Source organism: Chelonia mydas, chromosome 9 (assembly GCF_015237465.2).
Source record: "Chelonia mydas isolate rCheMyd1 chromosome 9, rCheMyd1.pri.v2, whole genome shotgun sequence".
In the NCBI taxonomy this organism is placed as follows: Eukaryota; Metazoa; Chordata; order Testudines; family Cheloniidae; genus Chelonia; species Chelonia mydas.
This window is the reverse complement of record NC_057855.1, coordinates 34,014,629-34,040,046: the sequence shown is the minus strand read 5'-3', so window position 1 is coordinate 34,040,046 and position 25,418 is coordinate 34,014,629. Positions and strand designations below refer to the sequence as shown.

Sequence of the window (25,418 nt, the reverse complement as noted above, 5' to 3'; positions counted from 1 at the left end):
CTTGTAGACTTTCACATAAATTTTCAAGTACATAAAAGTTTATTACAAGGAGGAGGGAGAAAAATTATTCTCCTTAACCTCTGAGGCTAGGACAAGAAGCAATCGGCTTAAATTGCAGCAAGAGTGGTTTAGGTTGGACATTAGGAAAAACTTCCTGTCGGTGGTTAAGCACTGGAATAAATTGCGTAGGGAGGTGGAATCTCCATCACTGGGAATTTTTAAGAGCAGGTTGGGCAAACACCTGTCAGGGATGGTCTAGATAATACTTAGTCGTGCCTTGGGTGCAGGGGACTGGACTAGATGACCTCTCGAGGTCCCTTCCAGTTCTATGATTCTACGCAAGTCACTGATTAAATGTGTTAGCAGTTTGCAGAAGCTACTTTTGTGTTGGGGGTAGACTGAAAAACATTGAAGGCAGACATTTCATGAGAGGTCTGCGAGGGACTTTGCCTTCTCTATTAATTTTATGTGAAAAGCATATAGAGAGTATGGTCGTGAGTGGCAGTCTGAAACCCTTATGGCTAAGATCAAGTGTAAGTAGTCTCTTGGCCTATCAAGGTCGTGATCAAGTGTCTTGATGTTTTTGTCTTTTGGCTTGAGATGAAAACCTTGTCTGTCTCTCTTGGACCTTGAAGTGAAAAAATTATCTAAGTTATATCTTCTCTTAGTAGTTAAGTTTGTGTAATAGCCAGGACCGCAGTTTGAAAGGAACTGTTAAGTGTTTCAAATCCTCACTTTTCCTGTTCTTTGTCTTGCATTAATTTAAACTACAGTTGTGCCTACATGTATTTTAGCTATAAATAAGTTTCTTGTATATGTACCATACGGAGTGTTTCTATCCCATCTAATCTCTCTAGCATTGGAGTCTCCTGTTCATTACAGGAGACAGGTCTACCAAATTACAGGCATCACCTATCCCATAGAAAAATGAAGACAAACATTGCAAACATGCTGGTCTTAAAATAGCTTTGCTCGTTAGGGTACAGGGAAGCTGAACAGAGGGTTGGGTGTATGTTTAACAGACCAGGCAAGTCTGTACATCACAGATAGAAAGAAGTGCAACAGAGTGAAAAGACACATACATGAGGCTGTGTGAGAAAGTAGATTAGACGTGTGGCCACGATAGCCTACCTCCTTTCAAAAAAAAGCACTTGGTAATGTACATTGTGTCAAGTATCAGGGGATAACTATGTTAGTCTGTATCCACAAAAACAACAGGGACTAACAGATTTATTTTGGCATAAGCTTTCATGGGTAAAAAACCCACTTCTTCAGATGCTCTGTTAGTCTTTAAGTGCCACTGGGCTCCCTGTTGTTTTTATGTACATTGTGTAATCTTTCACTCTCCTTAGCCCAGTTGATTTAGTGTGGTGGTGGTTTTTTTTTTTTAAACAATGTAAAGAAATGCAACCATTATTCAGACTAATTAGTTTAAGAAATTTGTCTTCTAGGAAAATCCTACACTGAAAAAGTGCTGGACATGTAGAGCATTCATATTAGTTTTGATATTATAGTTATTGCCAAGTGCCTGAACAACCTGGTTAAGCCTCCCTTGTGAAATAGGTGGGTTTATTAAATTATTTTGCTGCTTATCTGTATGTTCTTATGTGGCTACTTTTGGAAACAGGACACTGGACTAAATGGGCCATGGTTTGTCCCAGTATGGCAGTTCTAATGTTCTACATAAGTACCATATTATAGAAGCTACCTTGGCACTAGAGGAAATTTTTCAATTTGCTATATTGGTTGGTTACCCAAAAAAGTTGCTTTGTTGCTTCAAATGCTCCATTACATACTGAAGAGCTATGGCAGGGTCCTTGTGAATTCAGTATCCCAACCCAATTCTAGTCTGCAGTGGCTAAAGCCCACCGTAGGGACCAATAAAGAAGCTTTGTTATGTAGTAGCATTCCTTTAAATCCTTGCACTCTCAGTATGTGATTTTGGTGCTTAGTTTTGTCAGACCAGCATTCAGATAGTCTCCTGAAGATAATTGATGATTTCTTTCTCCTCTTGGCAATTTGGCTGCTCATTAATGCTGGGTGCAGTTGATGTATCTTTTACCTGTTGTTCCTCCTGGGGAGTTTCTGGGACATCTTTTCTTTGGAAGAACATTCTTTTGGGGGACATTGGTAGAAAAAATGAGGCCAAGGATAGAGAAGCCAAACTTATGTCATTCAGACAAAAATAGGATAAATCTGCCAAGAAGACTAAAAATTGTCCCAGCAACCCTGCAACTGTGGTTTCAACTAGCATGATGCTTCTGCAATAACTAGTCACTTTCTGTTGTGTCAGTACTGACAACGCTGTAAATGTAGGGCATAATAGACAACTTCAGTGGCTGTTACCATCCCATAAAAAAACATCAGTTGCGTGGCTAGCACTCCTTGGACAAATGTGTTAGCCATGTAATAACTTTAACTCTGCTAAGATTAATGATGGTCTTATACGTAGCCCGTAATCAAGAAAATGGGAAACAGCAGCACGAGATAGGAGTATGTCCAAACTGGAAAAACCTGGTTTGTAACCTGGAAAGGAAGGAATCCTGTGACTGTGTGAATGAACTTGTAGAATAAGAATCATAGTAATTGAATTAATGGCAGTGCATGAAATATACGCAAATATGACAAGCTTTGAAGCACAGATCTTATACTGCATTGTTCACTATGTAAGAAAAATGTTGCTTAAAATGTAATAATCTGTAGGCTTCTTATCACTGTGGGTTTTTGTTTTTTGTTTTAATTCCTTTAATCTGAATGAAAAATAAAGGGAAACAATTATCTTCCTGAAAATCAATCAGCTCTTCTCTAACTGCATGGGAAATGGCAATTGATACATAGCAATTATGAAAGCAATGAATCAGCAAGTTATAACTGGACAAATCTTTTATGGTCTACCTTAAAATTGTATTTATAAGAAAAAAGTATAGGCCCCTGTTCAGGACAGCGCTTAAAAACATACTTAAAGTCTTTTCTTGTTCAGGACAGTGGTTTAGTATATTGATTTCAATGGGACTTAAAGCACATGTCTCAGGGATCTTTGCATGTCTACACTGGCAGAGTTACAGCGTTGGCAGTTACAGTGCTGCTCAGAGCGCACTGTTGCGTGTTCACGCTGTCAGCTGCCTACACAATAACATGTTCACACTTGCGGCACTTGCAACAGTATCCAGAGCAGTGCAACATTTTACAGAAGCAGTATTGTTTGTAACACAGAGACCACTGATTCAGTGATTTAAAACAGAGCCACTATTCACATACCTGTCACTAACTGACCCCAGGCAAGTACACATGAGCCACAAGACCCCCAAAATGGTGAGTAACTGCAGGGGCAGGGTAAATCGGTGTTCCAGGACCATACTGTACACTGGCATGTGGGTCTTGAGGAGAGCCGGCACTGGGGGCGGGGGAGGGCTTATAATCATTCCTGTCTCCACACTTTCCACAGGCTGTGTTCATTATGGACGGTATCTTGCTGCTGAGGGTGAGCAGGGAATCAAGGGAGGGTCTTCTCCAAGACAGCGGCTTCTGCCCTGGCCCTTATGCGGCTCGCCTGTATGCAGCAATGGTTGCCCCCCAGTGACAACAGAGTGAAAGGGAAAGTTACCCTTAATGGGGCAAGAAACAAAGTAGCTCTGCCAAATAACCTGCAGCAGTGGATTGCCCAGTATCTCCATGAGAGTTTCATGGAGATCTCTGAGGCAGATTCCCGTGAAGTGAGGGAGTTAATCAACACCCTGTTCCACTGCTCAGACTAGGCATGCAGTGGTACGTGCATCATACAGACACAAGCCTGTTTTCTGCAACCCTCCTGCCTCCAACTGGTCCTCTGTTGTATTGGAGGTCGTGGTGGATAATCAGCTGAATGTGAGTTCCCAATATGATGCTGTGGCCAGAAGGGCTAACGTAGTCCTTGGATGCATAAACAGGGGAATCTCGAGTAGTAACAGACTGGTTATTTTACCTCTGTACTTGGCACTGCTGCGACCGCTGTTGGAATACTCTATCCAGTCTGGTGTCCACAATTCAAGAATGATGTTGATAAATTGGAATGGGTTCAGAGAAGAGCCATGAGAATGATTAAAGGATTAGAAAACATGTCCTACGTTGATAAACTCAAGGGGCTCAATCTATTTAGTGTAACAAAGAGAAGATTTAAGGGGTGACTTGATTAGTCTGTAAATATCTATATGGGGAACAAATATTTAATAATGGGTAATAATGGGATGAGGTGGATGAGGCTTTCTTCTGGCAACTCACGGAATTTACTAGATCGCAGGCCCTGGTTCTCATGGGAGACTTCAATCACCCTGATATCTGCTGGGAGAGCAATACAGCGGTGCACAGACAATCCAGGAAGTTTTTGGAAAGGGCAGGGGACAATTTCCTGGTGCAAGTGCCGGAGGAACCAACTAGGGGCAGAGCTCTTCTTGACCTGCTGCTCACAAACCGGGAAGAATTAGTAGGGGAAGCAAAAGTGGATGGGAACCTGGGAGGCAGTGACCGTGAGATGGTTGAATTCAGGATCCTGACACAGGGAAGAAAGGAGAACAGCAGAATATGGACCCTGGACTTCAGAAAAGCAGACTTTGACTCCCTCAGGGAACTGATGGGCAGGATCCCCTGGGAGAATAACATGAGGGGGAAAGGAGTCCAGGAGAGCTGGCTGTATTTTAAAGAATCCTTATTGAGGTTACAGGGACAAACCATCCTGATGTGTAGAAAGAATAGTAAATATGGCAGGCGACCAGCTTGGCTTAACAGTGAAATCCTTGCTGATCTTAATTACAAAAAAGAAGCTTACAAGAAGTGGAAGATTGGACAAATGACCAGGGAAGAGTATAAAAATATTGCTCGGGGATGCAGGAGTGTAATCAGGAAGGCCAAATCACACCTGGAGTTGCAGCTAGCAAGAGACGTTAAGAGTAACAAGAAGGGTTTCTTCAGGTATGTTAGCAACAAGAAAGAAAGTCAAGGAAAGTGTGGGCCCCTTACTGAATGAGGGAGGCAACCTAGTGACAGAGGATGTGGAAAAAGCTAATGTACTCAATGCTTTTTTTGCCTCTATCTTCACGAACAAAGTCAGCTCCCAGACTACTGTGTTGGGCAGCACAGCATGGGGAGGAGGTGACCAGCCCTCTGTGGAGAAAGAAGTGGTTTGGGACTATTTAGAAAAGCTGGACGAGCACAAGTCCATGGGGCCGGATGCGCTGCATCCGAGAGTGCTAAAGGAGTTGGCGGATGTGATTGCAGAGCCATTGGCCATTATCTTTGAAAACTCATGGCAATCCGGGGAAGTCCCGGACAACTGGAAAAAGGCTAATGTAGTGCCCATCTTTAAAAAAGGGAAGAAGGAGGATCCCGGGAACTACAGGCCAGTCAGCCTCACTTCAGTCCCTGGAAAAATCATGGAGCAGGTCCTCAAGGAATCAATTCTGAAGCACTTAGAGGAGAGGAAAGTGATCAGGAACAGTCAGCATGGATTCACCAAGGGCAAGTCATGCCTGACTAATCTAATTGCCTTCTATGACGAGATAACTGGCTCTGTGGATGAGGGGAAAGCGGTGGACATGTTGTTCCTTGACTTTAGCAAAGCTTTTGACACTGTCTCCCACAGTATTCTTGCCAGCAAGTTAAAGAAGTATGGGCTGGATGAATGGACTGTAAGGTGGATAGAAAGTTGGCTAGATTGTCGGGCTCAACGGGTAGTGATCAATGGCTCCATGTCTAGTTGGCAACCAGTATCAAGTGGAGTGCCCCAAGGGTCGGTCCTCGGGCCGGTTTAGTTCAATATCTTCATAAATGATCTGGAGGATGGTGTGGATTGCACCCTCAGCAAGTTTGCAGATGACACTACACTGGGAGGAGAGGTAGATACGCTGGAGGGTAGGGATAGAATACAGAGAGCCCTAGATAAATTAGAGGATTGGGCCAAAAGAAATCTGATGAGGTTCAGCAAGGACAAGTGCAGAGTCCTGCACTTAGGACGGAAGAATCCCATGCACCGCTACAGACTAGGGACCGAATCGCTCGGCAGCAGTTCTGCAGAAAAGGACCTAGGAGTTACAGTGGACGAGAAGCTGGGTATGAGTCAACAGTGTGCCCTTGTTGCCAAGAAGGCCAATGGCATTTTGGGATGTATATGTAGGGGCATTGCCAGCAGATCGAGGGACGTGATCGTTCCCCTCTATCCGACATTGGTGAGGCCTCATCTGGAGTACTGTGTCCAGTTTTGGGCCCCACGCTACAAGAAGGATGTGGAAAAATTGGAAAGAGTCCAGCGGAGGGCTACAAAAATGATTAGGGGACTGGAACACATGACTTATGAGGAGAGGCTGAGGGAACTGGGATTGTTTAGTCTGTGGAAGAGAAGAATGAGGGGGGATCTGATAGCTGCTTTCAACTACTTGAAAGGGGGATCCAAAGAGGATGGATCTAGACTGTTCTCAGTGGTAGCTGATGATAGAATGAGGAGTAATGGTCTCAAGTTGCAGTGGGGGAGGTTTAGGTTGGATATTAGGAAAAACTTTTTCACTAGGAGGGTGGTGAAACACTGGAATGCGTCACCTAGGGAGGTGGTGGAATCTTCTTCCTTAGATATTTTTAAGGTTAGGCTTGACAAAGCCCTGACTGGGATGATTTAATTGGGGATTGGTCCTGCTTTGAGCAGGGGGTTGGACTAGATGACCTCCTGAGGTCCCTTCCAACCCTGATATTCTATGATTCTATGAATTAATTATTAATTAAATGGGTAGAATAGATAGATAAAACATGATCCAAGGGCAGGAAGCTGAAGCTAGACAAATTCAGACTAGGAACGGGAATTTTTAACAGTGAAGGTAATTGACCACTGGAACAATTTACTAAGGGTAGTTGTTGAATTCTCCATCACTGGCAATTTTTAAATCAAGACTGGATGTTTTTTCTTCTCTTTTCTAAAAGATGTGCTCTAGGAATTATTTTATGGGAAGTTCTATGGCTTGTTACACAGGAGGTCAGACTAACTGATCACAATAGTCCCTTCTGGCCTGAGAATATATGAACTTTGTGCAGGGACCAGAGCTGTGTTGTTGTGAAATGAGCTCCGGTCCCATCTGAAGTCCCATGACTCAGGAAAAAATCATGAGTTGGCAATTTGTGGTCTGAAATTGTTCAGTTCCAGTTTCTTAGAGTAGGAATAAGGGAGAGTCCCATGCACTGAGCACTTTTTTCATTTCTCAATAATGAGGCGTGACTGTGGATCAGATAGAGCACTATTCCAAAATAACCCAATGCAGCGGTCACTTTCAATATTCTTATAAAGACATGTTTATGAACAGAGAATTTACAGCAGAGAAACATACAGACAATAAAAGACATTAAATAGTAAACTGTGTAGCCTAGGGAAATGGGCACCTAATTGGGAGTCAGGAGGTTGTGATTAATCTTGACTCTTCCTCCCTTGAACAAATGGCTTCATAGAATCACGGAAGCGTAGGACTGGAAGTGATTTCAATAAGTCATCGTCCCTTGAACCCAAGGCAGGACTATGTAATGACTAGACCTTCCCTGATAAGTGTTTGTCTAACAAGTTCTTAACCTCCAATGACAGAGATTCCATAGCATCCCTAGGCAATGTGTTCCCGTGTTTAACCACCCCGATGGAAGTTTTTCCTAATGTCCAATGTAAATCTCTCTTGCTGCAATTTAAGCCCATTGCTTCTTGTCCTATCCTCAGTGATTAACAAGAACAATTTTTCACCCTTCTCTTTGTAACAACCTTTTACATACTTGAAAACTGTTATCACATCCCACCTCAGTCTTTTCTTCTACAGTCTAAACAAACCCAGTATTTTCAATCTTTCCTTGCAGGTCATGTTTTCTAGACCATTACTTATTTTTGTTGCTCTCCTCTGGATGTTTTCGAATTTGTCCACATTTTTCCTTCATCTTTGTCTATTCCAACATTTGGGGAGAAAGAGGATAATACTTACCCCATGTGCTTCACGTGGCCATTGGGAGAACTAGATAAGTTGCTTTGAGTGAAGCACTACTCTGTGAATTTGAAGTATTTATAATTTTCTTTTATTACAGTCTGGCTTTGAGAAATAGTTGGAAACTGCAACAAAACTTTGTTACAGAAAAAAAAATTGATATAATTTACGTGAGGCTGGCCATCCTCCAAGTGGATTTGTGCTTTCTGAATCTCTCTCTTGTCATTCAGGATATGAATTTCTCTCAGTGCTTGACTGAATTGTAGGGCTTCAAGTCTTTTATAAATTCTGAGGTCCTTACTCAGGAAAATCCTCATCTGAGATCAGTGGACCTTGTGATCTGGTACTTAAAGAACATACCTGCAGTGTTTATTTTTATTTGATGCATCTTCCTGACTCACCCATTTAGTTTGGAATTTTCCTGTATTGCACCAACTAAATTTCCCCACACTTCACCTATCCTGGTCATACTGATTACTGGACAATCTCTTTGAATTTAGAGATATGGTGAAACACACGCCCTTAATTTAAATTAACTCTATGCATCTAGGTGCAAGCAAATGAGTGGGGTTCTCTGTTTATCTTTTGCCTTGATTCTTAAATTTTCTTCCTCTTCTTCCAGCCCAAGTTTGCCATGGATTCACCATGAAGTTCAAGCAACTTCTTTCAAATGCAAGTCACGATGACTTGGCTGTTTTTACAATTAACCACCACAGTTGTTCTAGGGAACCTGGCTTCTACAATCATCATGAATGAAAGGCCCAATTTTCAAGAGTGATCTTAAAGGTAGAGGGGAGGAAACAGCATTACAGATACAAAACTGAGAAGGAAAGTTATAGGGGTGTAGAGGCAGTAATTCTTCTACAGGCATAGGATGGGGTGTTACGCTTATAAGAAGCACATGGGATCTTTTTCAGAGAAGAAGGCAATACACCGCATTTATTGAGATTACAGCAGTTAGCATATACTTTTCTCTCTCTCCCTCTCTCTCTCTCCCTTCCTCCCTCCCTCCAGCCAGTTGATGATTATAGTCACCAGTCCAGAGTCTGGATCAATCTAGTAGTCAGCCAGATTGGTCGCAGAGGGGAGCTGGGCTCTGTCAGTTGCGATCCAATGCTTCTGGAGTTGTGGCAAGATGAACCCAAAGTCCCATGGCCAAGCACCCTGTTTTTCTCTGTCGAAGTCCATGGATTTTGCTGTGTCAGTTTTTAACCGGTTGTAATTGGTGTTATCTTTTGATGTTAGCATTCCAAAACACCTCCAAGAGGGTCATCCTGTCCTGGTTTCAGTTTAATCGGTTGTCTTGTCTTTAGGGTTGCCAGCCTCCACCTCAGGGTCGTCATCTGCCCTTCCTTCATTATGGATGTGCGTTGATGGTTCTCTCTAATGTCCTTAAGTTTCTTCACTCTTCCTCTCTTGACCATCTGACTTTAACAATGGCCTTCACACCTTATCTTTTCCTGATGCATGCATTCCTCATTCACACAAACAGTCTTTTACAGAGACCTTCAAAGGTATACAGCAGTTTTTATGTTGAGCAAGAAAGGCATTGTAAATTAAACCTTACTAAATCTTGTAATCAAAACAGTTCACATTGTGGCCCGGACCTTCAACATTCCTCTATTCTCATTAACATAGACACAATACAAGATCCTGTCTCTTACTTACTAAACCTTAAAACAAAGAAATGTATATTTAACTAGAGTGCCTAATTTATAATATGTATAGGAAACCATAGTAGATGTTATAACTTATCCTAAAACAAAAGGGTGACCATAATCTGTCATAAGGATTGTTCTGGTCTGTCCCTGCCTTAACAACAGTACAGACACTGGCAGTCAGTCAGATGCATTTCTACCAATCCTCCAGAGAGTCATTCCTTTCTGCTATTCAAAATGGGTGGCTGGCAGGATGAAAGTAAGTCATACATTACTACATTATTAAACCTGAAATGCAAATATAAAACCCCACTCCTACAGGGATATACATAGGTAGGAGGCTACAAGGATCTACCCTGAATGAAGGTATGAGCAAAACCCTCATCCCACTTGGAGCAGCAAAGCTGAATTGCCAAATGGAATAGCCCTTTGGAATGGAAAGCAGCCCATTTACAATTTTTTCAAAAGCTTGTGTGAGGGAGGGAAAAAGAACCATGGTATTTCTGCATAACACATAGATTGAGATTGTTATGCTGTTGTGTAAATAAATCAGAATCCAATCAAACCAGATTCTTCCTTTTTTTGGCAAAATATCAGGATGATGGGCCAGTCCCTCAGAAAGGTATAACGTTCGGGTAGGTCAGTTCAGATCAGTGGCACAATATTGATTTACACCAGCTGAAGATCTGGTGTTCAATTATATCAGCCAATTCTTTTGGTTGGAGTAAGTTTGTTGTGATTTAGCAGGGGCATACATGAAGGACGAAGTGCTGCTCCCCTTACTGCAATCTCTCATCGACTTCAGTGAGAGTTTTGCAAGCAGGGGCATTTTTGAGAAGTCATTAAAGCCACAGATCTTTGCATAGCTAGTTATAATCTGGTTTCTGATCCTTGTTCCATAATGTTCTGAGGTCCGTTGGAGAAGTTCCGTGTTTCCCTTTTGCATTTGATTGAGACAATTGTGTAAATGCTTCTGATCAGGAAAATCCCAGCTATGACTGCAAAGTAACTGCCATAAATTAGGAACTGGAAAAAAATGAATGCAGAAGAACTGGTAAAACACACATACTATATTGGAGAAATACCCACATCTTTCTGAACTATTAAGTATATAGATTCTACCAATTCGTTCACCCATGTCATAGCTAAATTTCTGCAAGCACAAACTTCATTTGGATGGCTTGCCAGATACCAGAGGATCCTTGGTATGCAGAGGTGTCATACTGGCTCCTACACCAACCCCCTGCTCCTCCTGGCAGGCATCATAAGGGTGTGGTCAGGGAAAGAGGCATGGCCAAATATTTCCTTAGGCTCTGGCAATGTCCAGCTACTGGAATGGCTCCTTGGGGGTATGGACAGCCAAGGGCGAGCAGCCTTCAGAGAGTCACTAGTTTATGCTGGAGACTAGACTAGTATCAATATGGTCCAGGATTGGGAGAACACAAGATCTGTTTGTTTGCATGATATCAATGATATTCTATCCTATTATAGTATAAGGATTATTGGAAATGATACAGTTCTACCTTGTTCATACAAACCTCAGTTGCTGAAACTGTTAATTGAAACAAATATCATACACATCAAACATTTATAAATTACACTGATAACTCTGATTATCCAAAAGTGATCGCTTCCTCATTCCCCCATGATATGCAGACAATCAAAGGTGTACTGTAGATGTATCTTCATTTCAGGATCTCAAGATGTACAGAGTCTTACAGCACTTATTACCTTGAACGTACTGTAGATCAAAATTTAATACATCAGGAAGCAATTTTTTTTTTTGCCTTTCACAGTGAATGGGGAGGGAGGAGTGCTTTTAATACTGTGAAAAATATAAAGCTCTGAGAACTTATTAAAAGCAACAGAAATGACTCTAAAGTAACACATCATAAGCGTGCTTTTGTGCCTCTATATTGTTGAAGTTTTCATTCAATGGTTGTGAAAAGAAACTCTCAAGGGGTCTTTAGCATTTTGGACAATATTTTGTTCCATAATGCCCTGTTTGAGTCCTCCACCCGTTTATTATATTCCTTCCTCTATCAGTTTTGTCAGGCAATAATGTAGCTTCACTGCTAAAACCACCTGGCAGGTAAATAGTATTATCGAGCTACTGTGCAGAAGTAACCCTGAGAGGAAGATCAGCAGGGGGTGCTCCATGCTGTGGGAAAGCAAAAGGGGTGGTGGTGGTGGAATCTGCAGCGTGCTTGTCATCGTTCCAGGAACTCTGCCTGCTTGTGCTAACCAACCAAGAGACCTCAAGGCCATATAATAAAAATATATCTAAACTCAGAAGTCATACCCCTGCTGAACGGTATCTGAACTCCTTTTTGGTATTCTTGGAGCCCAGAGGGCCAGCAAAAGTGATGTGGAATTGCTGTGTCTGAGATGTCATTGAGGGAACTCTCTACATTCACCTGGGAACATGGTAAAGATTGGAACTAACAGAGCAGATGTTTTTGTTTTCTTTTCCATATTCAAAAGCGAGCTCTCCATGGACTTTCTTGTGTTACTGAAGCATCTGATGACTTTAGGTAACAATATGGGGAGCACTTGTTTGCTTAAGCCTTTTCCATTATGTTTGTCAATGCGTATCGTGTCTACAGTTGGCATCATGAAAGCATTAGTCTGACAGGCATGCAAGTTCCAGAGTAGCATTTCTTACCTTGTTAAACCTGCTGCCTCTAGGGTCAAATGCTCAATTTGTGTAAATTGTCAGAGCTTCAGTGACTTCAGTGGTGCCCTGGCAATTTACACCAGCTGAGGATTAAGTCTATTGACGAGAAATAAAACCAAGTTTCTGGACACGTGTGGTCATTAAAGATCCCATGGCATTCTTTGTAAGAGGCTGGGTACCAACTCAAATAGCTTTATACTCTATATACCTAAGTATTCTGTGCTGTTGGATGTATTCCTACTCTGTGTGGTGAGGCTGTGAGCTTCAAGGGTACAGCAATTATCATACAGGTTCCCCCATCAGAGATTCAAAGTGTCTTGCCCCCTTTGCCAGCCACTCAAAGTGTGCGTGTTAGCCAGTTCTTTACTTTCCTACTTTGGTACTCTGATTCTGTCCCTCTTCTTACCACCACCTTCTCCTGCCAAGTTACTGAAGGCTCCTTTCTACATCTCTTCAGTCAACTCGAAAGTATGGTGATGATTTCAAAGAGGGAAAAATAATTTACCAAGGTTTTGGCTAGATCCTGCTGCCCTTGTACTCAAAGGCAAAATTTCAGTTGACATTAGTAGGACTGGGTTAATGAGCACAGTGAACACACCTATGTAATAAGTAGGTATTACTACTCCAGTTTACAAATGGGGAAACTCGAGGCAGAAAGGTAGAGTTATCTGATTTAAGCTACAGAGCAGGTCTGCGGCAGAGATGGAATTAGAATGCAGGAGCCTCTTGTGCTTAGTTTTGTGCTTGGTCCAGGCTACCTCTTATGCTGTTGAACTGCCATGACACCTTGTGGCTAGAGATTATGTTGATTTCTCATCAGGGTGGGTGCTAGCTTAGTTGTATTAACTGAGAGGAAGTTGGCAGCAGCCCAACAGTATTACCTCCTCAGTCATGAATTGGTCTGGGGTCAGGTAATACTGCAAAAAAAAAAAAAAAAAAATCAAAGGGTCAGTTTAATGGGATCCTAGAGTGTGGATCTGGGCTACTAAGGGTGAAGGGAAGGGACCATGACTAACCTATGAGTTTTATGTAAAAACACAGTGGCAACTTTCAAAGCTGGTGACCAAGTTACATCTTCAGTGCTGTCTACACAAGGGAAAGGACAAAAGAAGAGTGGATTATGATTGCTTAAACTGGAAATTGCGATGTCAAAGGATTCCTTTTACAGGTTTAAGATGCATGTGACACTAACTGAATTAACCAAACAGTAAATGTGAAGTGAATAATACTATTTACCTGGGTGACTATCTTCAATCCCAGACCTCTTGAATCAACTACGACTACAGTTATAATAGTCTGAATCACCAGTGCGACAAAGTTGTTGAATCCAAACATTAAAGCGTAGCGTTCCATGCTTAGATTGACAGCAATCTGAAACCTAAAATTAAATGGTTGGTTAGTTAAACTGCAGGGAATATGAATGTATTCCCTTTCCTTTTCCTTGGGAAAGAGTGATGATTCACATACAGAATGGTATGTCTAGGCTAGGATAAAAGGTGTCATTTTACAATGTGTTACTAACATATTTTAACACCCTAGTGTAGACAAGGAAAGGTGTATTTGAACATGTTGACTATCAATCTCTGTCCTTACATGCCCCCTCCTCCCATATTACCATAGTCTCTGAGGAGAGGTTTCACCTTCTGTCCTCTAGGATCAGGGTATCGCCTATAATCCCCATTTTGTAGATGGAGACCTGAGGCACAGAGGAAATAAGTGATTTGCTCAGAGTTACACAGGACGGCTATGAGAGAGCAGGGAATTAAACCTGGGTCTCCCAGGTCCTAGGCTATCATCAAACTTCTGGATTATCCTTCCATTCTTGGTTCAGATGAGCCCTATGGGATCTAATAGAACCTCTTAAGAACAGAGTTTCTCTTGCCAGTTGGTTTGTAAGGTCTGTGGTTTGAGAGTGGCATTGATTACTTCTTATCTTTGCTGAATTCCTGTAAGTTTTTTCTCTCCCTTCAACTTTTTTCTTTTCATTTATTTTAAACCTTTCTTTGTAAAATTGTATCTTTTGGGTCTTCTACTCAGAAAGTTTGCTTGTAATTCTAGCAATACATTGTATAGTATGTCAGTTTTTTTTATTGGACATAGGATATTTATTAGGTTCCTGATAGGTTTATTGTGGGCTTCCATTTTTTTTGGTAGAGCTGATTGAACTTCATGGCAAACCATCTGTCAGATTTGGCCCATTTTCCTGTTTGTGAATTGTCCATGTACCTGTCAGGATATTTTTTGTTTGCAGTGTTTGTAGCCGTGTTGATTCCAGATATGAGAGAGAAGGTTGGTCCAATAATGTCTGTTATTAGACCAACCTCTGTTGGAGAACTTGTTCATTGTTTGCTATTGCTGAACACATAATATTTAAGACTGTTGCCTTCTGTAAGTCTCTACAGCATATAGCAAATTGGGGAGCAGGCTTTGGCACTACCTCAGTGTATGTTTAGTAATATTTGGGCCTATGGGTTTTTTTGGAAACCATTATGGTGAGTACTCAATTTGCAGCACTGAGAATGTGGGCTGTGAGATTGGTCAGTTAAGTCACACAATGGGTGAGCTAACATTCATAAAACCAGGAGCAACGCCTGAAGAAATCATTGGGATGTTGAATTTCTCAGAGGGGAGCATTGTGTGGTCTAGGAAATCTTCGGACATTTGTTTCCTGTCTATTTTGTGCAAAGAATGAGCATTAGGTTTGGCCATATTCATAGATTCCAGATTTAAAAACAGCTGGATTCCTTCTTGACTGCGGAAGAGAAAGAAATAGGCTGGATTTATTTGCTGTTCAGCAGATTTTACATTCGTTTTTTTCCTGTCACATACACTAGCCTACCTAAGACAGGGCTTAAATCCTCAGAGTCTTTCCTGGTGGCCCCCATGCAATCTCCCCCCTCCTCCCCCAACATGCTATGAAAACTCCAGGGGGGTTGAAAACGTTTACCAAAGCTCTGCTCCAGGCAGCTCTGGCTGAATTTAAGCCCTGACCTAATCCATCTAGCTGGATTAATAATCAAGGGTGGCTCGGAAAGCACTTTCAGTACAAATTGACTTTTGTGTGCACATGGATGCACGCATTCATGCATCAACAGCTGTATTTGCATGAAAAAAATCCTCCCCAAATATTTGTATAAACACAATTCTATTGTGCCATATTCACAAAAAAGCAATCTAAACAGAAGGCTGGATTGAATAGTGAGTTAGATGTGTCAAACGTGTGTGTGTGTGAGAGAGAGAGAGATGGGTGTGAAATGGTTTTCCTATCCTGTGAGAAGTTTTGAGATTTTGAAAAAATTTCCTGTCCTAAATTGAGATGAAAAGTTAATGTTGAAAAATTTCACAAATTGATAATCTGGAGGGAAGAAAAAAACCTCAGATTGGGTCAATTGATACATTTTGTTTTGATGATTTTGAAATGTTTCAATTGATTAAATATTTTGTTTTTTAGTATAAAATAACTAAAATGTCAAAATAAAAGTTGTTTTGAACCACAGAATGAACCATTTAATTTTGGAGATGCTGACATGAGCATTTCAACAACTTTGAAACTTTTTTCAACATTTCTTTTAGTTGGGAGATTGTTAATGGGAAAGGGCCTGTTTCGATCAGTTTCAGTTTTGATGAATTGGGATCTTCTGATGAAAAATCTTTAATTAGAAAGTTTCTCACTAGCTCAAGTGTGTGTTGTGTAGACAGATGCATGCTTCATATATACCATATGGGAATGTAGGAATACTGCTCTTTGCACATTTTTTATTTAATTCTGTTCATTTTGTACATTTTACTTGATTGTAGAAAGATGGGGTGCCAGGGTTCTTGTAAACGTGTTAGGTTTAACTCCTCTAATGGCTTTCAAGTAATCAGGAAAGAATTGAAATCCATTAATGGGCTTTTCCTTGAGAAGATGTCTATATAGCTGCTATGTAACAGAAGCAAAATTCATTTGAATTCAATGACTCTCTCTCCCTTTCTTAAAAACAAAGGTTTGAGGGTTTATTGTTATCAGTCTGTTCTTTTTAAAAGCACCAATTAACCTAACAGCAAGCTGTAAATATACCTAAGTATAGCTATAAGTTAATTTAGTAGCTCTTAACCCCATCTGTGACATAGCTATATCATATCTCAAATGTACTTAAAGCAATAAATATCCACCAGATATCCCTAACCAGCTGAAATAGAGAGGGCATAATATAACTAATTGCTGAATTCCTTGAAACATTCCCAGTTATGTAGAAACATTATGGCTTATTCTTTCTGCATTCTGTGGTCACTTGTGGGTGACATCTTTCAAACACCATTGACATTCCACCCAGCTGAAGGCAGTGTTGTACTTGTAATTGTGCGAGGAAAAATGGATATGTTTGTACTGGTTGGCTGTTGTCCTTGTTTTCTTGTCTTAGTCCACCATACTATTCTAACAACCCCTTAAAATGAAAATTGGGGAATATATTGATTTAATTCAAGGAGCTAATGAGCTGTAATCAATCTAATGCTAACTTCATTATTTTTAAACTGAAGGAATGTCTAATGTGACTTTTTTTATTGGTTTAAGAAGTCTGTGCATAAACAATTCAGCATGATGATGGTTTGTACTTACGTTGCTATTGTTATGAGGAGCATATAACATGACTTGAAAACTAGATAGCTAGCATAGCATACCCAGATGTTGGTAATAAAATGCATGAGAAATAGAGAACCAGCATTCAGTGCAGAGAAGATTCCCAGTGCTAGCTCTCCTGAAAGATCCCAGTTAATTTTCACGTATCCTACTGCCAGGGAGGTTACTGAACCTAGAGAGACGATATAAGAATGTTGCGTTTTATACGTGCCACACTATAAAGTAAATAGTAACTGTCATAAATCTAAAGGGAAGGGTAACCACCTTTCCGTATACAGTGCTATAAAATCCCTCCTGGCCAGAGGCAAAACCCTTTCACCTGTAAAGGGTTAAGAAGCTAAGATAACCTCGCTGGCACCTGACCCAAAGTGACCAATGAGGGGACAAAGGGTTTGTCTGTCTGTGTGATGCTTTTGCCAGGAACAGATCAGGAATGCAGACTTACAACTCCTGTTAAGTTAGTAAGTAATGTAGCTAGAAATGCATTAGATTTCCTTTTGTTTAATGGCTGGTAAAATAAGCTGTGCTGGATGGAATGTATATTCCTGTTTTTGTGTCTTTCTGTAACTTAAGGTTTTGCCTAGAGGGATTCTCTGCATTTTGAATCTGATTACCCTGTGAGGTATTTACCATCCTGTTTTTACAGAGGTGATTCTTTTACCTTTTCTTTAATTAAAATTCTTCTTTTGAGAACCTGATTGATTTTTCATTGTTCTTAAGATCCAAGGGTTTGGGTCTTTGTTCACCTGTACCAAGTGGTGAGGATTCTTATCAAGCCTTCATCAGGAAAGGGAGTGTAGGGCTTGGGGGGATATTTTGGGGGAAGACGTCTCCAAATAGTCTCTTTACCTGTTCTTTGTTTAAAACGCTTGGTGGTGGCAGCATACGGTTCAAGGACAAGGCAAAGTTTGTACCTTGGGGAAGTTTTTAACCTAAGCTGGTAAGAATAAGCTTAGGGGGTCTTTCATGCAGGTCCCCACATCCGTACCCTAGAGTTCAGAGTGGGGAAGGAACCTTGACATGGTGGCAGAGCGGTGGGATCATTTTGAACCAGAAGCACAGCAGGATTTTAAAGGGTTTTGTAAAAGGTGATTGCAGCTGTAGATTCTGTGTCTCTGCCTGGGGGACAGAGCAGCAGGCATAACAAAAGGATTTTTCTGTAGGCTGAGAACAGCTATCAGAGAAAAAAAAGTATCCGGTTACAGCACAGCAAAATTTTACAAGCCAGTTTGGTTTTTTTTCCTTTCTAACTCTCAGGTGTACAGTTAGTTAAAAACAGATATGGCAGGATGACAGAGTGCACTGTTCAACAGAAGCTGGAATTAGCCAGATTTGAGGCTGAGGAAAAACAAAAGGAACATGAAAGACGGGTAGAACTCAGACATATGGAGATGGATGCACAAGCAGCCAAAGAAAAAGAAAGAGAGGCTGCCCACAGGAGAGAAACGGAGGCAAAGGAAAAAGAAAAGGAGGAGAAGGAAAAAAAGAGGAAGCATGCACTGGAGATGGAGAAGGCAAAGGCTCAGCAGAATATACCAAATAACCCTAACAATCCTTCCCCAACAATCCACAAATGGGAGCGACTATGTCCACAGTATGATGAATCCAGTAATATTGCTGAATATTTTCTCACCTTGAGAGACTGTGCACACTCCATCAAATTCCTGAAGCTCACAAGATGACCACATTGGTCACAAAATTGACTGGAAGAGCTCTGGACATATTCAATAAGAAGCCTATTGAGGAGGCTTCTGACTATAATAAATTCAAGGATTTGGTTTTAAAACAATTTCAAGTTACACCTGAAATTTAGAGTAAAATTTAGAGCCCTTGAGAGAAGACCTGGACTAAGTAATGTGGCTTATGTAAACCAGATGACAGATTGTTTAATAAATGGCTCAACGGATGGGCTGTAATTAACTTTGGAGGAATGCGGGATTTGATGATACAGGAGCAATTCCTGAATATATCCAAGGAGGATATAAAACAATGTTTGTGGGATAAGAAAATGGACTCAGCAGAAAGTCTTGCTGCTTATGCTGATCAATACGAGCAGTCCCAGACCGCCAGAGAGGCAGGGCAAGCCAGAACAAAATGGGTGGAGGGAGGAGAGAGGAACAACTCTAGTCGCAGTTGGAGCGGATAGCAGAAGGGACACCCTCAGACCGCACCCTACTACCGGGGGCAGCCCAAGTCCCCAACCCCAAGGAACACTCCAGACACCTTATTGTCCCTCCAGACTGTTCTCCAGCAACCCACCTAGCCCCAGTGACCCGTCAGCTGGGCGATGTTTTAAATGTAACGAGCCGGGGCATGTAAAAGCCAGCTGCCCCAAGAACCCCAACAGATGACAGTTCATTGCACCAGAATCACACCAGAGGTCCTCAAGCCCAGATACCTCCCAGATACCTTCAGAGTGGAGGGAAACTGTGAGTGTGGGTGGGAAGAAGGTCATCGCGTGGAGGGACACTGGAGCACAAGTGTCAGCTATCCCTATTCCTTTGTGGATCCCAATTTAATCGACCCAGAGGTCCAAGTGATGATTCAACCCTTCAAGTCAAACTCTTTTGACTTGCCTACAACCAAGTTGCCGGTCGAGTACAAGGGCTGGTCAGGAACGTGGACTTTTACAGTTTATGATGATTATCCCATCCCCATGCTGTTGCAGGAAGACTTGGCCAATCATGTGAAGCTAGCCAAGAGGGTGGGAATGGTCATGCGCAGCCAGGCTAAGCAAGCTGTCACACCTAGCTCTATTCCGGAAACTTCTATCTGGACCCGGTCAGAGGTGATGGAACTGGACCCCATGCCAACATCTGCAACAGCACTAGTGGATCCAGTCACAGAGACCCAGACAGAGCCAGTCTCAGAACCGGAACCGGCAGAACAACCAGCACCAGAACCATTGCCAGCACTGAATCCAGTACTTGCAACCCCAACATCAGAGGGCCCCACCGAACCTGCACCGGCAGCAGCCGATAACCCTACACAAGAGGCTCAGCTGGAGCCTGAACCCCAACATAGTGCACCAGCGGAGAACTGTTCAGTCAACGGAAACAGCCCCATCAACTGCATCGCTTCCAGAGGGACCAAGCCTAGGTCCACAATCCAATGAGGAACTGATGTCTCCAGCACCAAGGAACAGTTCCAGACGGAACTGGAAGCAGATGAAAGCCTCCAGAGAGTTTGGACGGTGGCACGGAGCATCCCTCCACCTATCTAATTGATCCAGGTCTGTTGTAGAAAGAGGAAAAAAGGCACAAAATGATTGTCTGCAGTTGCTTTCATGGAGGGAAGGAGGAAGGGGAGACTGATGACATGTACCCAAAACCACCCGCGACAATGTTTTTGCCCCATCAGGCATTGGGAGCTTAACCCAGAATTCCAATGGGCAGCGGAGACTGCGGGAACCGTGGGATAGCTTCCCACAGTGCGCCGCTCCGTGAGTCGATGCAAGCCAGGGGAGTGAGAACGCACTCTGCCGACTTAATTTGCTTAGTGGGGACATACACAATTGACTGTATAAAATTGATTTCTAAAAATTGACCTCTATAAAATTGACCTAATTTCGTAGTGTAGACATACCCTTAGAGTTTCCTGGGGAGCTTACTAATTCCACTGAGCTTTGATCATGTCCTTTTAAAATCTACCAAACTCCTTTGTGGCTTTAGAAGCTTAGTCAGAATCCTGAAGCAAATCCTTTGACTGATGAATTTACCAAGCCCACAGACCTTTTGTGAAACTTGCTAGGCCAGCCAGACCTTTCATTGGTCTTGAAAAATCTATAGTGTGCCAACAGAGAACAGTGTTCTCTCATTCCTAATCAGGCAAAGTATCACAATTGCTTACATACCATCATTTCTGGAAAATGATGGGCCAAAGACCCTAGTGCTCAATGTGTGAACTTGCTGGGCTCTTGGAGATGTGATATGACACAGAATGGTTATGAGAATTTATCTGAGGAAACACCTTGGGAGTGATTCACTCTTGCCTTGCAGCCATTTACCCCAGTGCAAAGTATGTGTAAAACACCGCTGGATTGGGATGGTAGCATTCTGCATTCGTTTTGCACTGGGGTAAATAACTATTCCAGCTGCAGGGTAGCAATGGACCCAGGTCCCTAATTCCTTTTTAAAACTCCGGTATCTCAAGATAGTGAAAACAACGAGGAGACCTTGTGACACCTTAGAGACTAATAAATGTATTTGGTCATAAGCTTTCATGGGCTATAATCTACTTCATCAGGATAGTGAGTGTACAGTTCGCTTAAAATTTTTGGTGAAAAAATTCTCCTCTAGTCCCCCATTACACATGCCAATTAGGATTTAGAAATTTCTTATTAGGGCTTAGAGTTTTTTTTAATGTTCCTGTTTATAAAGGAAGGGTGACCACTGGCTCTATCTTGCAGCCTTTATTCATATGAGTAGCGAGGCAACAGGGTTATATGTGAGAGAAGGCTTAACTAGCGATGGACCGCTAATGAAATCCTAGATGTGCACTTTAACTATGGGATGCTACTACCTCATCCTATATTACTTCCAATGCTTCAGTCTGAAATTTGACTGTGAATGCATTAAACGTCTGAAAACTAACTTTGATATTAAACTGATCTTCCTATCATTTGATAGCTAATTCTAATAAGTACACTGGCCTGGATCTCATTGAGAAGTAACGTACACAACAATACGTTCAAAATGTGCACCATACTCTATTGAAGGACTTCTCTAACTTTTCACAGTGAGATCCATGTCTTCTTAGGGAGTGTCTCACAGAAGCGTCCCTTCCCATTCATGAACGAATAACATTTCAGTGGCAAACATAGCAAGGCCCATGTGGAAAAATAACAGGGCAGCAATGCATTTTGAGCTCCTTAGAATGAATTTAGCAGCTGGACACAAGGTCCATGTGATCAGTGTGCTCTCCACAGACCACCAAGTACTGCACAAAACTCTAGCGATCTAAAGACTACACTTTGAGAGTTAGCCCCCTCGAGAAATACATGGCATGGTGTCATAAATATAAAGGGAAGGGTAACCACCTTTCTGTATACAGTGCTATAAAATCCCTCCTGGCCAGAGGCAAAATCCTTTCACCTGTAAAGGGTTAAGAAGCTAAGGTAACCCCGCTGGCACCTGACCCAAAATGACCAATGAAGGGACAAGATACTTTCAAATCTGAAGGCGGGGGGAAAAAGGCTTTTGTCTGTCTGTGTGATGCCTTTTGCCAGGAACAGATCAAGGATGCAAGCCCTCCAACTCCTGTAAAGTTAGTAAGTAATCTAGCTAAAAAATGTGTTAGGTTTTCTTTGTTTTGGCTTGTAAATTCGCTGTGCTGAAGGAAATGTGTATTCCTGTTTTTGTGTCTTTTTGTAACTTAAGATTTTGCCTAGAGGGATTCTCTATGTTTTGAATCTGACTGCCTGTAAGATTATCTTCCATTCTGATCTTACAGAGTTGTTCTCTTATTTTTTTTGTTGTTCTAATAAAGTTCTGATTTTTAAGAATCTAATTGGGTTTTTTGGGTCTTAAAAATCCAAGGCTGGTTTGTACTCATCTTGTTTGTTCTCAAGCCTCCCCAGGAAAGGGGGTGTAAGGGCTTGGGGGAATATTTTGGGGAAATAGGAATTCCAAGTGGTCCTTTCCCTGTTCTTTGTCTAAATCACTTGGTGGTGGCAGCATACTGTTCAAGGACAAGGCAAAGCTTGTGCCTTAAAAAAGTTTTTAACCTAAGCTGGTAAAAATAGGCTTAGGGGGGTCTTTCATGCGGGTCCCCACATCTGTACCCCAAAGTTCAGAGTGGGGAGGGAACCCTGACACATGGTGTTAAATTTGAGGTTTCTCGTTCTTCACATGAACTATTATAATTTGAATGTACAACCTGCTTACCCCTACTGTGGAATGCTTGATAGGCATGAAATGGACTTAAACCACATCATAGGAGCACACATGATTTAAAACATATATCTGGTATAGTTTGTATTTTAGAATTTACTAGAGGAAATACTTTAATACTATAAAAAGAACAGGAGTGCTTGTGGCACCTTAGAGACAAACAAATTTATTAGAGCATAAGCTACAGCCCACTTCATTGGGTGCATAGAATGAAACACATAGTAAGAAGATACACACACACACACACACACACACACACACACACACAGATGGTAGAAATTAATTAGCCTCTTACAGTTTGTATGGCAACTTCCACCTTCTCTGTATGTGTGTGTGTATATATCTTCTTACTTTGTTTCATTCTATGCATCTGATGAAGTGGGCTGTAGCCCACGAAAGCTTATGCTCTAATAAATTGGTTAGTCTCTCAGGTGCCACAAGCCCTCCTGTTCTTTTTGTGGATACAGACTAACACGGCTGCTACTCTGAAACTTTAATACTATGTTGTTTACTTACTCAGAAATGTTGCTGCTGCCTCAACAGCCCCATTATAAACATTGTTATACTTAGCGGGTGCTCTGTAGTCCCATAACACCTGGATGTAATTCACAATCTGGTTATAGCCCGCAGTGGCTAAAGCCCACCAGAGGGACCAGTAAAGAAGCTTCTTTGTGGAATAGCATTCCTTTAAATCCTTGCATAACTGCACAAGCATGTGACACTGATGCTTGTCAGACTGGCATTCAGGCAAGGTCCTGGAAAGGACGGATGATTTCGCAGCATCTTTGTCCTCTTGGCAACTTGGCTGCTCATTAATGCTGGTTGCTTTTGACATTGTGTCTTGATCCGTTGCTCCTTGGGGAGTTTCAGGGATATGATTTTTGTGAAAGAACATACTATGTTTTGGCATTGGTAGAAAAAATGAGGCTAGGAGGGCCAAGGACAGAGAAGCCAAACTAATGGCGTTTAGATAAAAATAGGATAGCTCTGCCAAAGACACTAAAAGTTGCCCAAACACAGCTGCAACTGTGGTTGCAGCAAGTGTGATGCTTCTGCAATAACTAGTCACTTTCTGATAATGGTCAACACTGACAACGCTGTAAATGTAGGCATAATAGGCAACTTCAGTGGCTGTTACCATCCCGAAAAAAAACTCCATCAGCTGCATGGCTAGCACTCCTTGGACAAATAAAAGCATCAGCCATGTAATAATGAAGCTAAGGCCTTGTAGAATAATGATGGGTTTATAGCGCATATAGTCCGTAATCAAGAAAACAGGAAACAGCAACGCCAGATAGGAGTATGTCCAAACTGGTAAAATCTGGTTTGTAACCTGGAAGGGAAAGAAAGGAATCCTGTGATTTTTGTGAATTAACTTGTAGAAAGCATCATGCTCATTGCTGTTAATTCAGTGCATAAAATATAGCAATATAAGTATGCATGATGCACAGATCTTATACTGCCCTGTTCACTGCTTAATAGGAAAATCTTTGTTTTATCTTTGTTGCCTTAACGTTTTAAAACATATGCTGTCTACATGCCCCCTGAATATTACCTTCTGTCAGGGAATTCTCAGTTGGCCCTTTAGGGCAGAAATGAGGATTGAGCTCCTAATCTTTCACAGGGGAAATATCATGCATGTATCTTTCTGTAATAAATGTCGGAGTGTAAATTAGATTGTCTGATACTTTCTTTCTGAAGAATAAAGCATACTCAGTATTTTGTTATTCCATACAATGAGAAAGCAGTGTATAGCCATACCTCATCAATGGTCAGATTTTTATCTGGTCCTGTTAGATAAGGGGTGAGGAAAGGTTCTGATGGCCTCATCAGGGAGAAAAAACCCATAAATGCAGAGGACCAGGGTAGGATAAATCCAGCTGCTGCTTCGTATTTTCTTCCAGCAAGCCATGGCCTGGCCAACTAAAATATGGTGAAGGAAATGGTGTGTTAAACAGAAGACAGGTGCTCTTCACTGGAACTGAAGGCTATTTTAAAATTCAGTTAATTATTTTTAAAAGGTCCAGACACTAAAGAAAATTTCTTGAACACTGAAAACAAGAGTGCCTCCTCCTGTTAAAAATGTGTAAGTGAACATCTCTTGTTGAAATGCACACTGAAAGAAATTCCATTCAATTTGTTGTTGTTTTACAGGATTTTAAGGGCCTACAAAAGACTGCTTGTAAGAGTTTTAGCTATGGAATTCAGTTGCATTATTCTCTCAAGTGTTGAATGGCAACCAAATTGACCACAGAAAATTTTTCTCAGTCAGTTAATGCTTGAGGAATTTAACTTTCATTTCCTACTTGAGGGCAAAATGGGGCATAGTTTGTCTATTTATTAATGGTCTCCTCCCAACTTTTCCTACTTTCATGTTCAGATCTCCCAAAGCGCAGGGGAGGTCAGGCTACTAAGGGAGGGGAGAAGGATCATAGTAGTAAACTGTGGAAAGGACATTGGACCAGATCCTCTGTGGGTGTAAATTGGCAGGGTTCCACAGAAGTCAGCTTTGGATCCTGTCCAACTATTTAAAATGTAAGTGACAGTTGTTGTTGTTATTTGTTAGTTATCCCTAAATAGGGCATATTGAAACTGAAAAAC

General features: G+C 41.6%; 1 protein-coding gene and 1 pseudogene across 1 annotated transcript; both read right to left on the bottom strand.

The window, feature by feature from the left end:
• Positions 1-1,969: 1,969 nt before the first annotated feature.
• Positions 1,970-8,287, bottom strand: LOC102946754 (annotated as a pseudogene).
• A 2,064-nt stretch (positions 8,288-10,351) lies between these two features.
• LOC102934002 (thiamine transporter 2) lies at positions 10,352-24,729 on the bottom strand. The gene is given in 6 exon segments (XM_027817357.3): positions 10,352-10,654; positions 13,542-13,683; positions 16,906-17,098; positions 23,334-24,150; positions 24,579-24,662; positions 24,664-24,729. Coding segments are annotated over 6 exon segments (1,458 nt in total). The 3' UTR covers positions 10,352-10,498.
• Between the last annotated feature and the right edge of the window lie 689 nt (positions 24,730-25,418).